Here is a 16699-nt window from a genome sequence, read left to right as displayed (position 1 = left end):
TGACTGGTTTCACACTGTCGCTTGCGCTGAAGTACACGCACAGACGGCCAAGCCGGCGTGCCATTTATGGCGAGACCGAGCGACCAAGCGCCCGTGAAGCAGCCGTTAAACCCTCGCCTAGTCACGTGGCACCGAAACGGCGAGGCTCTGAGCGAGCGCAGCTGCCACGCCGCTCCGCAGCGGATCAAGTGGCTTGACGTCACAACTGTCACAAAGTGTGGACTATTTGGCAAGACAGCTGCTTCACCCCGCTGCCAAGATTAAGAAAGTTGTTAAGGTTCGCAAAGATAGTTTCGTTTCATCTCAAGGTGCACCGTGCAAGGTGTATGCGGAAGCATTGTACCACTTGAGAACGCGCGCCACACAAGTTGTCATTGGGTGGCTGGCACCATAGCTTTTCTACCGTGGGGCGTCCTCACGCGATCTTCTGAACTTTCGCAAAGACCAGGCAAGCGCACCTCCCACAGCTCGGGAGTCTCGGCCGCACGACAAACTGCCGCAGCACCGGCCGCACGGCAGCATGGAGGATGGAATATAGGAGGGAGCCTTACGTCACGCAGCCAGCCTTGGCCAGCGCAAGCTTCGTGTAGCCAGCAGTGGTGGCCCAACACATGACCTCTTGCGTCAAGGTCACCGAGAATCGAGATATTCCGAGACGTTTGGTCGCCGGTAGTTTTTATTCGGTGCGCGCTCGTCCGCCAACTGCTCACATGCAGGAAGGAAAAGGATTTTTGCTTGTTTTGTTTTCTTTTCCTCGGTTTTGCTTCTTTAATTTGATGAGTTTCAAATGGCTTCTAGTGCATGTCGCAAAAAAAAAAAGAAACAGCTGGGAGTACTAAAACCTACCGCGCGCTCTGACTTGTCGTCCGCGCTCTGACGTTTTCACCACGTGCTGGGCCACCAGAGTGGCGATAATCGCGTTGCGGTATACTCGCTCCTATATTTTTCCATCCTCCATGCACGGCAGCATTGGTTGCCAACATTGGTGTCGGAACGTTCTTAGGACGCTTCATTCAGGCGATTATGTCGCTTTGCTTCTGACGCTGCTGCAGCCTCTGGTTCAGATCTATCTTTCTTGTGGTGCGACGCAGCGCTCAAAGCACCATCGGCGCATAGTTACACGCAGCCCTGGCGTTGCGTTAGAACCAATCGATGGCACTTAAACTTCGCCTTAAAGAGTGGAACTCGATAGCATACAAAGATCCACGACTGATTTTTTTGCTTCCGGCAACTGCAGTTATGTAACCGCAATGTTTACCGGGAAACGCCGGAGGTGCACGACGGCGAGCTTTCTGGTAGAAACGCGGCCTCTTGCGCGGTCCGATCCCGGAGATGTGCAGCCGTGCCAAAAAAATTACACCATTTTCAGGTTCCTCTTATTGCTTCTTACTTTTAATATTTCACTTTGAGAACATTTAACTTAAAGACATGCGCTGTCGGTGCTTTGTTTCATGACATTTGTTTGTGCGCTGTCATTCTAAAAATTCCGAATATCTTTGCCAAGAATGTAAGACAAGGCATGATCAATTTTAGTGATCGAATGGTGTGGCAATATAACCACCATATACCACATGTCATAGCAAGGCGTGGCATATACACATACCTAAATATATATGGGAATTTTCGCTCATGGGACGCCGGCGACACGGGGCCCTTAACGCTATCGCGTCAATATGAATGGCGTAGTGGCCGAAGTGAACCGAATCAACGGTGGAATAATTCGGTTTACGTTTGACTGCGCAGATTTGATCCTGAATTATTAGAAAAATATTCGTATTTACAAATACTGACTAATCGATTCAAAGACTGAACCAAAGAGGACAGTATTCAAATCCTTATTCGAGAGATTCGAATATTTGCACACTTCTACTAAGGCTCTGTCTACCCTACTCATTCGTCCTCCTCCAACCAACCGGCGGAGCTCCAACGCCTTCTCCACTGTACTCCAGTTCATCGGTGCTCTTACGCGGACCACGCTCACCCTGTTCTCCATAATGCCGAGATGGGGAAGGAGTTCCTCCAACAAACAGCACACTGTGTTCGCAAAGCAGCGCTACTCCTGCAAAGCAGCGCTACTCCTGTTATGTACGTGCCAAAAGCGCATTATGGTTAAGAGGCACGCTATAGTGACTCGGGAAAACATTTTGACCCCATCGGCTCTTCAACGTGCCTCATAGAAATGCGTTTACCACGGCCCGGATCAAGGCCGCGAACTTCAGCTTTGCTGTGCAGTGCTTTAGCCACTGCACGAGCGCCGGTTGGTTATGTTGGTTATAGAACGTTTCTGCATTACAAGCGAGATTTATTGCGATGCATGCTCTGTGGTGAACTCGGTTCCTTTTTAGGCTTCAAACGATGAATGGTGGCGGAGGGCGCGCTCATAATACGATGGGGGAAGGGAGATTAACTTCGTTTGCCAGGTTTGTTTTGTTGGCACGGCTTGCACGCTGTGACAATGATCATAGAGAATTTCGCCGAAAATGAATCTAACAAATGAATCTAAGGAATTAAAGACAAGTTCGCAAACACTAAATCACTTCCACAATGATTCAGAAAATACTGTCAAATAGTTACCTTCCAGATATGTATTAGAAGTACGTATGCTTAAATAGAGTATTACAAGAAAAACTAAAGGAATAGAATGGCGTAATAACTGATAGAGCGGAACATGACCGCCTTATAGTTCACGAAATGAGAAACGTACAGTCACGAATAGCGCAGGCAGTGATGTGTGACGCGAAAAACAAAATCTGAGTAGGTCGCGTAGTACACAAAAGATAAAATGTGGTCGCTTGCCTAAAATGGTTTCCACTAGAAAACAAATGAGACAGAGGGCAGCATAGAATCAGATTTACAGGGGCAAAATTAGGAAAATTACGAATCTCAACGTGCACGGCAATGTTTTTTCGAGAGCCCTGCGATAGGTCTTGGAATGGGCATACGTATATAGGCCAGAGAGCTGATATTGAGCCATGCAGGCTTCTTATACCGTATATCCCACACCCACGTTTTACTGCTGTCCCGGATTAGAAGTTTCACAACACAGCACGCTGCAGCCGTCACAGTATACAGGTGTGATATAAATCCGTGAAATTGTATCTTTCGGCTGTGGAGAACGAGGAGACCGATGTGATTTTCAGTAGCGGCAGTTGTATGTTTATGTGGGCACAATGCAGGAACGCTGGAATCACAAGATTGACCAGCCGAAATTCATTGCCTTTTGCTAAGGCGTCTCACAAGCGCTGCGCTTATTCCTGACGTTAAATCCATTGAAGTATTATCACAGTCACCGTGGTTTGCGAATTCAACATATAAATCTGGTGCGCATACATAATATATATTCATGCTTTTCGGCTTTCGTACTGTTCAAATTGCCGAGGCCCTAGTAAAAAAATCATGTCGCTATTAGCAGGCGAAATTACAACCAAACCAAGTCAACAGACAATGAAGCCAAGAAATCATAGGACCAGCTAACAGTGTCTCATGCTCAACCATAAATATGATTTGTGAAGTATCCCATGCGACACGCAGAGCGGTATCTGGCACTTTCTTCGATTTTATATTTTTAATCAAATTGTGTCTTCATTTTAATTAGGAAAAAGTTCGATTCCTCTTTGCTTTAAATGGCTTCACTTCCTCCTTTGTTTCATTTACTTTTCATAACCGTGTCGCGAAGAACGTATGCCGCGCCCGACCTTGAGGAATACCGAAACGGGTTTGAACGAGTGTGTGCACGTGTAAAGCGCGGTCGCTCCGCGCGCGGCTGCACTGGGGGGGGGGGGGGGGGGGGAAAGGTCATGCCAATTTAGTTGTTCACGGTCTATTGTTGCGACCATGTCTGCGTGGTCCCCAAAACTCTGGCCCCTATTGGAGCACGACGGCTTGCCTGATTGACGAATAGAGGCTTGCGTCTCCCACGGGTCCGCGTGCCCCGTGGATGCTGTGGAAACACACTTAAGGAAGGGGTTTTGGGTCATTTTGGAGAGAGCAAGAACACAGCAGCCCACGGCGCCACCTCACCACAGGAGACCAGGCCGGTCAGGCAGGCCGTCGACGATCGGTATGACATCGTTTCATGTATAAGATGTTTGTGTACAGTTTTAAGGAACCAAGTTAATGCCAAGTTAAATAAATCTAGTCTCTTCAAATGTTACTTCTTGTTGTCGTCGTACCTGCCGATCTGCACCTGCCGCTGCCAGAGCTCATCCCCCTTGATCGTCGTCTCCCTGGTGAGCTGATGCGTCCGAAAACTAACTGCTGCGTCACTTCGCTACAACCGTCTAAATTCGGTTACTTCTCCTTAGTTCTCCTTACTTCTCAATTCATTCAATGCTCCTGAAGTATCTGGAGTGATTCCTAATTTGCGCTTTACTTATTTAAACGGTGAAGTTGGAGCGTGCCCCGAGCGCTGCAGTGGGAGATAGATGAGCGCTACTTTCCTCAGGTGCTTGGTCCTGGCGAGAGTGTCGGTCAGCATTTGAACCACGCGTCGCTCAGCAAGCGTTGTGCATTCAAGCCAGGTCAGGCCAACGCTGCGAGCGGAAGCAAGGGCGTCCAGGAACTCCGTCGCGTCCTCTACTCCGAACTCGTCCAGGTCCTCGTAAATGGTGGACGCTTGGGAAGCACGGACGCCCGCCGCGAAGTGCGACGCACGAGGACGGATCCAGTTGAACTTTAGGCGCGAGAACACGTCGATCTCCCGGATCAAGTCGAATAGGACGTTGACCTCCTCCTGGGGATGCGCGCCCGACGTGTTGACGACAAGCGCTTCCAACGTCTTGTTCACCTGCAAGTGCATTGACGCTTGGACTTGCATTATGCCGTATAAAACGAACCTTAAGTGTGTACGCTCGAAAACGCAAGTTACACGCGGTACGATTTGGCGCCCGACTACTTGTACATACCAACACTTGCATCAAAAAAGCTTCCGGGGCGTTCTCTCTCAATGTGATTCGTTATCGCGCACTGACCGCACAGCCAACTCGGCAAACGATCAGTAGGGTCAGGTGGCGGCAGTCAATGCTAACAGTGTTAGGCTGCATGCTAAACCATCGATATTCATGATCCAATATGCGCTATTATGCTGTTGCTGGCACTAAATGACGTACGCTTAATTGCAGAACGTCTTTGTTTGTAGTAAGGATATTATCGTTCTGAATACTATTTTACTACTATACTAGTACAAATAATAATAATAATAATAATAACTCAAGGACACTTAATCACTTTTTACGAGTTGTAAATGCGAAAGCATTAATGTTGAGTTGTACGCCGCATAGCGGTCCTTCGATTTTTGCGCTGCGAGTCATATTTCCGGTAATGCTCGTTGCAGCCGCCATGTACTGGGAGAGTTGATCGTGGATTTCGCTGCCTGCCTCTTTTGCTGCGTTCTTCCGCTCCCTTACTTAGTCGGCGTTGTAGTGGCGTGGACAGCCACATTTCGCCAGTGCCGAGGTGGCGGCCGTCGAAGATGTAGATTCTTCAGACTCCATAGCGGTGCGTGCTGGCCAGGCCAGCATGCCGAGAACACAGTTAACGAATTCTGAATTATGTAACTATAGGCTGAATGCGTATTACATAGCTTTCATATTTTTTTAGGTCAAGCCATAAGACAGTGACTACGGCAACAAAGGCTGTGCAGAAAATGTCGAATGGTGCCTAGCGTAGTTTTGCGGCACCTAAATTTGTGCATGATCAAAAAGCTTTGGGCCGGGAACAGTGTCACGAACCGACGAAGCTGCCCGGTCTGCACATTAAAATGGTCAATGTGTCTAGATTCCACTTTCGCGAACAGACGCTGCGGCTGGGCTGCGATTGATGTCCCGTGAATGTGCTTTGCCCCTGTGGGACTCGAACACTTTCACCATGTGTCGTTTGCGTTCGTTGTCTCCGGATATACGGATGCATCTACCGCCTGGATTACCAAGACGTGAACAGACCATGCTGTACCGTCTGTGGCTAGGCGTTGCATTTACAAACTCATATGCTTTTCTTATTGGAATGGCCCACAGCCCCACGTGCGACATGTGCAACAGCGATGAGACGCTCGAACACATTATCTCTGTCTGCCCGAGATATAATGCCGAAAGACAAGTGTTGTGCAGAGTGCTGGACCAATTATACAACCGTCCACTAACAGAACTGAAAGCTTTAGGTCAGTGCTCTGAAAGAACATCCGCGCTGAAAGCCTTACTCGAGTTACTCAGGTTCCTGCGGTCTACGGGCTTTCATGATAGACTTTAAGAACGCCGCCCCCTATCGCTCTATAGTGTGCGCGGTTTGTTTGTGCTCGTGTCTCTTGCTTTCTGTCGCCCTTTCTACTCTATTTTTGTGCTCCTAATCCTTCCCCCCGTGCAGGGCAGCCAACCGGAACTACATCTGTTTAACCTCCCTGCCTTTCTGTGCATTCTCTCTCTCTCTCTCTCTCTCTCTCTAATACGTTTTAATTTTAGAGGTGAGAGTTAAGTACATCGAAGAGGGCTGGACCATGGTTTCCAGAACGGTCAAGGGAGTGCTCAAAAACAGACAAATTTATTCTGGGAGCCTTTATTTCGGTTAGAATTTGATTTGCAAGGTCCGTCTTAAACTAGGCAGGCATACTCTAGTACTGGAAGGCGCACAGTTGAATAGAATTTCAGAAAGTCTGCAGAGTACTGGGTCATGCGATATCCGAGAAACAAAGCCAAGAGTTGTTTCGCGCGTCTAACTTGTGAGGAGAAGCATAGCTTTTGGTAGAAGTACACACCAAGATATTTCATTTCACGCACGATGGGCATTGTAGCGTTGCAACGTGTGCGAAAATTGCAGATGGTGTGTTTTTCGCATGTAAACAGATACCATAGTTTTGGAAGCACCTAAGAGTAGCTTATTGTCAGTGCAATCGCGAACACTTTCTGCAGTCTAAACTGTAAGCCGTATGCATTGTGAGCGCCCGCATATGTGGGTGCCCTTATTAGCGTAACTGATTGCTAGCGCCACCTCCTGCGCCTCCTTTACGCCTACACGACACTAGGCACAAGCGAGGCCCGGGCTCTTACGCTCGCTCTTTCTCTTATTCCCGCCGCCGGGGGGTCGGTCACGTTTCGGTTGAGCGATGTAATAAACGTGTTCTGTTCAAGAAGTTATTTCGCCTTGAGTTGCCATGCCACGCTGACGTTCCTAGCCTTCACGTCCCGCCCTCGCATTTGGTGCAGTCGACGCCCGAGCCTCTGCCCAGCCACTCTGCTACGCGAGTATGCCATCGAACCGGTAACCAGAGCCTTCTCTAGTCTTTCTGCCATTGTCTCCTTCCTCGCCGAAGCGGTTCCCGCCGTTCACTCGCTTCATCCTGGACGCCTGCGTGCGCATGCCTGCGGAAGCGCTTATATGTAGGGCAAGACCACCATCATTGCCCCGTTCAATCCTTCCAGCGGTAGTGAATTTTCTCAAGCTCAAGGAAAGCGAGCTGTTTTTCGTCAGTTAACGGCTGCGTGCCGCCGGCTCTGCGAAATAAGATGCCTGGAATCGTATGGGAGCATCTCGATCCAGTGACCATGTCGCGCACCGGCATCGACCTTATACGGGAAGAATTCTCACGTCTTCAGCTGGACACCTTCGGTTCGAAAGAGTACCTAATTCAGCGAGTGGAAACCGACATTCGGCAGCAGCGTGAGATGACCCCCTACAGCGGAATCCAACGCGTCCGCTTCGACCGGTGCACCAACGGGACAGAGTATTTCCTTGCTGTTTCAGAAGCTACCTCGCCCTGCAACAACGGTGACTACACTACCGGATTTGTCATCTTCCATACCGCAGTTTGACGGCTAACACAGCCACAATGTTAATGTATGGCTTGATGACGTGCGACGATTGCAGCAGCTTGCTCTGGCGGACGATGCCACTACATGCCTGATAGCTGCTAGCAAGCTGAAAGGTACTGCGCGAAACTGGCATCTCGCGTTCAGGAACTAGTACACAACTTGAGCCACGTGGATCGCGGCTCTCATGGATACTTTTTGCACGGAATTGTTCCTCATCCAGTGGTAAGAGCAGGTTATGAAAGTATATATCCCAGACACCATCCGAAAGCTTGCACCAGTATGCCTTTCCCAAGTTGAGTTATTGAGCGTTGCCCTGTCCAGCTCTCCGATGCCCAAAAGATCGACTATCTGCTGCGTGGCTTACGCAAACAACACATCCTCGCCGCCATTGCAGTGAACAGGCCGCTCACGGTAGCCGATTTTATTGCTACCTGCACTACACTCTAAAAAAAATCTTTACACCCTTTGAGTGGTACCAGAGTCCTTCAATAGTTTTCTCCTGGTCATGAAACTCCCGCGTAATGCTATGGGAGAGCTTCATATAGCGCCCGCAGTTGCGGCGCCGCGGCGCTGGCGTCGCTAGAATGGCGACGGGGAAGGCGGCCGCTGCCGCCGGAAAGCGGAGTGTCGGTGCGGCGTACTGTTGTGAGTGGTTGTTTTTTGTTTCGTCTGAACGTGTCTGTCCATGTAGTGACATCGACACTTCGTAATTCACCATAGCAGTGATGCCTAAGACTTGCTGTGTGCCAGGCTGCCGCTCCGGATACAAGGGCGTCGACGAAAAAGTAACCTTATTCTGTTTACCAGCGAACCTGGAACTACGCGACAAGTGGAAGCGAGCAATCCCGCGACAAGAGACTGCCGGGTTCTCGTTTGAATCGGAGTATTTTCGCGTGTGCGAGAAACATTTTCATGCCGGAGACATTATTCGTGCAGACGTGTGTGCAGTGAATGGAAACGTTGTGTCACTGCCACGCGATCGACCCAAACTGGTAGAAGACGCCATTCCGAAGATTTTCTAAGGAGTACCTGTGTATATTGTCTAAGCCCAAAGAACGTTCGCATGCAAGGACACGGCGCCCACCTGCAAAAAGGCGGCGAGCGGTATCATCAAACTGCGCTGAAGCCGAAGAGGCGGCCGTCGCATCTGCCGACGTCACCGATGCAGCCGAAGAAGAAATTCACGGTTAGTCTGGTACCCGCCTTTCGAGTATGCTTCTTGCTCACTACGCAGGCAAACTGGCATTACTCTCATTACGAAATTCCTTCTTTTGAACGACATACTACCGGAGCCTTACTCACAGGGGACCCTCACAGGGGACCCTGACCTCTCAGGGGACCCTGACCTACTCACAGGGAACCCTGACCACGCGAAAGAAATTTACAGAAGAATAAAATTGGGTTGGAGTGCATACGGCAGGCATAACCAAATCCTGACTGGGAGCTTACCACTGTCGTTGAAAAGAAAAGTGCACAATCATTGCATTCTACCGGTGCTAACATATGGGGCAGAAATTTGGAGGTTAACAAAGAAGCTCGAGAACAAGTTAAGGACCGCACAAAGAACGATGGAACGAAAAATCTTAGGTCTAACGTTAAGAGACAGGAAGAGAGCGGTGTGGATCAGAGAACAAACGGGGATAGCCGACATTCTAGTTGACATTAAGCGGAAGAAATGGAGCTGGGCAGGCCATGTAATGCGTAGGATGGATAACCGGTGGACCATTAGGGTTACAGAATGGATACCAAGAGAAGGGAAGCGCAGTCGAGGTCGGCAGAAAACCAGATGGGATGATGAAGTTAGGAAATTTGCAGGCGCAAGTTGGAATACGCTAGCACAAGACAGGGGTAATTGGAGATCGCAGGGAGAGGCCTTCGTCCTGCAGTGGACATAAAAATATAGGCTGATGATGATGATGATGACTACCGGAGCGGGCTGAGTGCATGCAAGATATCTATCGTCCGGAGTCAACGAAGGACTGCATTTTGGACTACCTTGGTGGCTAGATTGTATGAAAGTTTGCTAAAATAAGCTGCAAGGACTGCATCTAAACACTGAGGAGCACCTCCCGAGAGCCAAGTGCACTGACCGAAATAAAGACTAGGGGATTTTTCAAGTGCCATCAGACCAGCTGCTTTGCCTTCTGGAAATTGTGGACGAGCACCTAGAAGTGTGCACCGTGGACAATATAGCCTGTGCCAATGTCTACATGAACATTGTTGAAGACATCCTGTTGAACGACCGTACTTACTCGGCCAGTGTTGGCTGCGCAGCACGTTTTGTCAGCACTACGGCTGAATGTGTGCACTTTTTTTTTATTAAGTGTCGTTTGCATTTTTTACATGCGAAAGGAACAGGCTATTTCGTGCTGGTGCTCGTTCATCCTGTCCAGCCACAGGAGAGAGGAAAGCAGTGACAAATAATTTTTCCAGGTGTTTTGTCTCAAAAGTTGGTGGATAGAGATCCACCAACTTTTCTTCCAGTCTATCAAACGCAATCTTAATTGCAATCATATGTGCACAAGTGCTTGCGGCACTTTTGCATTATTGACGCTTGCTAGTAATTACTCCTTAATAATCATATACTATGCCCTCCATTCCGCCCTGTTGCAAAGTATACACTGTCCTGCAAGAGTAGCGTGGTTAGCATAAGTCAAAATGCTATCCACAAGACCTACGCAATCTTGTTTTCTGTTAGGCAGAAAAAATTAATACAAAAAATTGGCTCTAGTTGGATGAAGGAAACTGAGTATAAAGACAAACAAGCGAAACATGCAGAAAAATAATACAGTTATTCAGTTTGATCCGTAAATGTAGTCTTGAATGACCTGCTGACGATGGAAGCTCCGAGCTGGTTTCAATCTGCGCTGGTATTTTTATTTAAAAAAAACTCGGATGGTGTTTTCGGGCGACTAAGTAAAACGCCAACCTTGAACTGATGGTCACTTCGACATTAAATGTGAATGGATTAAAAAAATACACTCACGCAGGTTTCAACAGATCATGTTTAAATTTGTATGCGTAAATGCAAGAACTTGCGCTTAACAACCACACATATCGCCTATATCTAGCATGCGCAGTTCACAGCTGCTGCTTCAATTAGTGCCAAGATGACTTTATTCAAGCGTGCCTGTTCTACGCGCGAAATTCCCATTGGCAGCTTCGCGATGCCACAGAATAAACAGGCAATTAACAGGAGAATCCGAGCTGCGGACCGCCAGCGCGCAGTAGGGCGCATCATAACTTCTTGGGCAAGCAACGTTAATTTGTGGGTCAGCTAGGCTTAGTCATGGCGCACTGCATAATTTAAGCACGATTTTAATCACCTACCCAGGAATCAAGAAACGTAGGTATAGGTACGAGCACAAGCGAACTTCCAACACATGAGGGAATGAGGGACAGCCTTGGGTGAACCATTGCTAACAATCAATGACTTGAAGTAATAAACAACTCGCATGCTATCTTATTCGGTCAATAGTAAGCACTGCTACGTTCAGTTAGCAGACATAGTGAAATAAAAATGTGGGCGAGGTGCTTTCATGGCAAACATCCACGCCAACGCGCGACTGGCCTTCCAAGCGCGGCAGATGGGTGCCCTTCTACTCACGGCGGCGCCTCTGGTGGCAGCTTTTGTCCCTATATGAAACTTCGGCGGGAGTTTCATGACCAGAAGAAAGCATTGAAGGACCCTGGTGGTACCTTGTCCCCAAACAATGATCGTCATCTGTCTTGTCCGCATTTCCTTTCTTTAACGCTGTGAGCCCGGTACTTCCTAGTCACGAACGGCACGCGCGTTCAGAGGAATGGAGCCACGCTGTCATGTAGCCTACTTTCGCAGGCTACCTCGCGAGCTATGAGCGTCGTTGCTCATGGCTCACGATGCTCAGAGGCAATTACAAATCTCGCTTGCAATATGAAAATACGCAAGTATTGTGCGCTAACGCGGCATCAAACTGAGTTCACAGCGTTTTTGTGTGGAATTTGATTGCAATGAAGACAGCGGTTTTGTTGAAGAGGTCATGTACACGTGAGTACTAACACTTATTTAACAATAAGCTGATTATTTTGCAGTTTTAGCTTTCAAGATACCTAAAGGCCAACTGCAGTGAGACGCTGCCATTGCTACTTGAAGGAAACGGTGCAGAACATGGAACGCTGAGAACTATAGTAATGCGTGGGCACCACAAACTCCGAGACTAGAAGTGGCAGCCACGGCGTGCTGGCATTTCCGTAATATCCGCTAACCGCCAGGTGGCTGTGTCTCCTCATTGGATGCTATATAAAAGCTGTTAAGCAAATTAGACAAACGCCAGCCCTGCAGCTTTGCCAAGACACTTCAACAATATATACTACTCATTTAAAACAAATTTAGCCGAAGGAATTTTTTTGCAACTGGCCTGGCTTGGTCTTGTGCATTTCATCATCATCATCATCATCAGTCTATTTTTTGTCCACTGCAGGACGAAGGCCTCTCCCTGCGATCTGCAATTACCCCTGTCTTGCGCTAGCTTATTCCAACTTGCGCCTGCAAATTTCCTAACTTCATCATCCCATCTGGTTTTCTGCCGACCTCGACGGCGCTTCCCTTCTCTTGGTATCCATTCTGTAACCTTAATGGTCACCGGTTATCCATCCTACGCATTACATGGCATGCCCAGCTCCATTTCTTCCGCTTAATGTCAACTAGAATATCGGCTATCCCCGTTTGTTCTGTGATCCACACCGCTCTCTTTCTGTCTCTTAACGTTAGTCCTAAGATTTTTCGTTCCATCGTTCTTTGTGCGGTCCTTAACTTGTTCTCGAGCTTCTTTGTTAACCTCCAAGTTTCTGCCCCATATGTTAGCACCGGTAGAATGCAATGATTGTATACTTTTCTTTTCAACGACAGTGGTAAGCTCCCAGTCAGGATTTGGCAATGCCTGCCATGTGCACTCCAACCCAATTTTATTCTTCCTTAAATTTCTTTCTCGTGATCAGGGTCCCCTGTGAGTAATTGACCTAGATAAACGTACTCGTACTCCATTTAGTACTTGCCAAAGCCGGCTCGCCGAAAGAATCCTAATTACTGCAACTTACCTCCAGGGCGCCTATCATGCTGTACAGTGCGCTGACGGGGAACTCGTTGTCCTCAACGTCGAGCTCCCGCAATCGCTTGTCATAGAGCAAGTTGACTGCGGCGGCAGTTGCGAACGCCTCTCCCAGGGAACAATTGGCCACTTTCAGATGAACCAAAACACCTGCGCCATCAAATGTCGAAAGGATGCGAATATTTGAGCTAGACACTTCTTGCACATGATGAATTTCATGTTGAAGTGAGTACTATCTAAGCTAAGATGAATTATTTGCGACTCTCACATTACAAACTAATACCGCAGTCATAAGTCCCTTTCAATAGCTATTGATATCTGAGATAATTATTATCAGCAAGTCCCCATTGGTTCTCTTACACGAGCGCGTAGAAAGGAGCCATTAAAGCACGCACATTTTATTTGCTATTGGTTTCAATGATAAATAAAACTGAGCGCGGGCAGTAGCTGTGTAACTGAACCATTGAACCTAGAGACACTACTAAAGCTTGCAGTTCGAGGCTCACGAAATCTCACAAAATCTGCTGAATTAAGCCCACAAGCTCCAAATCTGCACATATATTTAGCCCTCTCACTCCGCACATAAATTTTATACGCTCCGTACAGCACACCAAATATATTCTTTCATCTTCCTACAGGAAAGTAGTAAAGATAGACGAATTATAAGCGACTGTATTTCGCAATGGACTGTGGATGAGTAACTATCTTTCACCCCAAGATAGCTCAGATGCATAATTGTTTGTTAACTCGATTCCGATTACCTAGTCCTTTCTTATGAATGCCAAACCTTTCCCCAATACCCTTCCAATACTCCTTTTATTAACCGGTTAGACGTTGAAAGCAGCGTCTTCATGCACATAATGAAGTGAACCACCGTCTTATATTGATCCCATAAAATAAACACAGCTAGAGGTGTAATAGCTTGTTAGGTTGGCATTTTAATGAGGAATTGTTATTTTTTACATCAACTCGCTCTTTTCGAAACGCACTTAACGGGTACTTTTCATCGTCTGGGTCGATGCTATGGTCTAGATAAAATTAGCTTGTAAGATGACGGTGGCCCAGATAGTTATTAAGTGCTTTCATATATTTCCGCGTATACTTCGGGGACTTTATATACGTGTTGAATATTGTCTTTTTGTAGACTAAGGATAATACGCTGCGTATACGCTTTCGAGCTTGTTTCATTGCTTCTGTTGTTTATTTAGCTTTCTTTCTTCCAAACTGCTCCTTACGATTGAAAGCTTAGCACTTGGGCATTACAATAATAACAGCAATTGGCTGAAGGTCACGTGAATTATGTTCGTGAGCTCGTACAGGTATGTTACCCGGTGATTTGCAATACGCCACTTGCAGAATATTTTTTTTAATTCGTGCAGTAATTTGCTCCCCTTTCTAAGCAATTGCTTCCAGCAACCAATCTAAACACGCGCAGCGGCTGTAGCCACTTATACCACCACTTTGGTGTTGGGACACAGCACTTGTCTTCATGGATTCTAAAGTGCTTTAGAACACGCCTTTTTAAAATGTACCTTCCATGGAAAGTGCTCCTCATCTGAATTCGAAGGGCTGAAGATGACAGAGCTCTTATTCAAAGAAATCATGACCATACAAACAGATGAATTAAGTATTGTGAGCGCGGGATCCTTTCCTATTGGCCATGGTAATTCCCTTTTTTTTTTTCAAAAGATGATGAAAGCTTCGTTTGGATCGTCCAGATTAACAGTAAGAACTTAAAAATCCACTTTCACTCATAATGCCAAACATCGCCGCATTAGTTGGCTCAATATTGTGCCTAGTAAGTCCTGGACTGTTTCGCACTGTACGGGTTAGACTAAACATTCTGTGACACCTTCGAGTGTAGTAGAACCGACGCACAGGCCCGAAAGATAGCGAAGACGGGGAACGAGTAGAATATTACTCCCCAGAGCTCCGCTCATACGACTTCCTTTCGCATATCCCACAAAGTTTATTACCGTAAAAACCGGAATATAGGTCGAACTTTTTTTCATAAAACCATTGCGAAAAGTCGACCCTCGTCTTATATACCGGACATTGGCGGAAAAACTACGGAAGTCTTGCAACAATGGGCAGATGAAGTAAACAGCCGCCTTCGCCATCGCATTTAGGCTGCTTTTTCCCATTTTGTTTAAAAATGAGTGGAAGCCGACGGCAATTCACCGTCGCCTTCAAGAAAAAGGCGATTGAGTACGCGGAAGCCCTCGGCAACCCGCCAGGTTGCCGTGGGCTTCGTATCGTGCGACCATCGACCCGCGTGTTTGTCAGCACCTTATCATCACGGCACGGAGCAGCATTTAAATAAATACTGTCACCATTGTGCAACCGGCTGAGTCGCATTTGTTTAAAGGTAAGGGTGTCTTTCGGTACTTTTGCCATTGAAAAAGAGTTTTTTTTAATTTTTAGAATTGGTTAGCTGGGGGGTCGAACTATATTCCGGTTCGACCTATAGTCCGGTTTTTACGGTAGAACTCGAAAAGCTCTTCGTAGTTCATTCCTTACTTTCTTGTGCCGTTAGCTCTCGTCTTTATTAGGCACCTCCCATACTGGCCCAGGCGAACCCACTTCTTGTGAGACCCGAGGGGGATTGCAAAAATGTGCTCATTTATGCGATTGATTGTTATTGGAGCCAAATGGAATAACGGCGCATGTACGAGTACAAGTGCACAGTTCTTCGCGAGCTCATTCCGTTTACTAATAGCGATGCTTCTGACGAGCGGCTCGATTTTCTGGAGCGGAATTGTGGAATACCAAACCACCCAAGCTGAGGACTGCCAGGAACACTACCACTAAACGATGCTCGCTTTCTGAACTAGCTTGAAAGTGCGTGCTTTGTAACATAATTACGCACTGCAATGCTCTGCTACTGATCAATTGTTTGTTTGCGTTTGTTTGTTTGATGACGCTTTCTTGTAGCCTCTTGAAATTATTGCGTATTTCTAAAAATTAGGTTACACCTTCCAAAACCACGATCTAATTACGGGGCACGCCGTAGGGGGGCACTCGGGAATACGTTTGACCACCATGGTTCCTCTAGCATGCGTCTAAATCAGCGTGAACAAGCGTTCTTCCATTTTGCCCCCAAAGAAATGCAGCGGCGACAGCCGGAATCGAACCCGGGACCTCCCACTGACCAATGCGACACCATAGTATCTAGCTACTTCAGTGCATTAGTATTCTGTGAAAATGTGTTGGTAAATACTTTATGCAGTTTCCGCATTTCTTATGTGGTAATGCTACTGTAAATAACGGTTTCATTCACGAGCCTCCACTAGGTTATTCTATTAGCCCAAAAAAGGGGAAAGAGGTATACCGCGTGTCCCAGCTAACGTTAGCCAAGCTGTTCAAAGATGAATGAATGAATTCTGGGGTTTCACGTGCCAAAACGACGAGTTGATTATGAGGCACGCCGTAGTGGGGCACTCTGGAATAATGTTGACCACCAGAGTATCTTTACCGTGCCTTCAATGCACGGGACACGGGCGTTTTTGCATTTACCCCCCATCGAAATGCGGTCGTCGAAGCCGTGATTTGATCACGTGACCTTGTGCTTAGCAGCGGAACATCATAACCGCTAAGCCATCGCGGCGGGTGTTATTCAACGATGAATACATATTTAAGAAACATGCAAGATAAAATTTTAAGACTTACTATGTTGGGTCTACAGCGCTGTGATGACCGAACACCGTAGCTATTAAATTTCTATCTTGGACCGTGTTTTTTAAATACTTTTTTTCTTGAAAAGCTTGGTGGCTAACGTTAGCAGGGACAGCCTACATAGTTATTATTCAAGAA

General features: G+C 47.2%; 1 protein-coding gene across 1 annotated transcript in view; it reads right to left on the bottom strand.

Moving 5' to 3' along the window:
- Positions 1-14425, bottom strand: part of LOC125941061 (uncharacterized) — a 53019-nt gene extending 38594 nt beyond the window's left edge. The window contains exons 1-2 of the mRNA XM_049657982.1: positions 14419-14425; positions 12876-13036 (exon numbers count right to left, since the gene is read on the bottom strand). Of these exons, the coding sequence (XP_049513939.1) occupies positions 12876-13036; positions 14419-14425 (168 nt within the window). The remainder of the gene's footprint in view (positions 1-12875; positions 13037-14418) is intronic.
- Between the last annotated feature and the right edge of the window lie 2274 nt (positions 14426-16699).

The sequence above is a fragment of the Dermacentor silvarum genome, chromosome 10, assembly GCF_013339745.2.
Source record: "Dermacentor silvarum isolate Dsil-2018 chromosome 10, BIME_Dsil_1.4, whole genome shotgun sequence".
In the NCBI taxonomy this organism is placed as follows: Eukaryota; Metazoa; Arthropoda; class Arachnida; order Ixodida; family Ixodidae; genus Dermacentor; species Dermacentor silvarum.
This window is presented reverse-complemented; position numbering and strand designations above follow the sequence as displayed.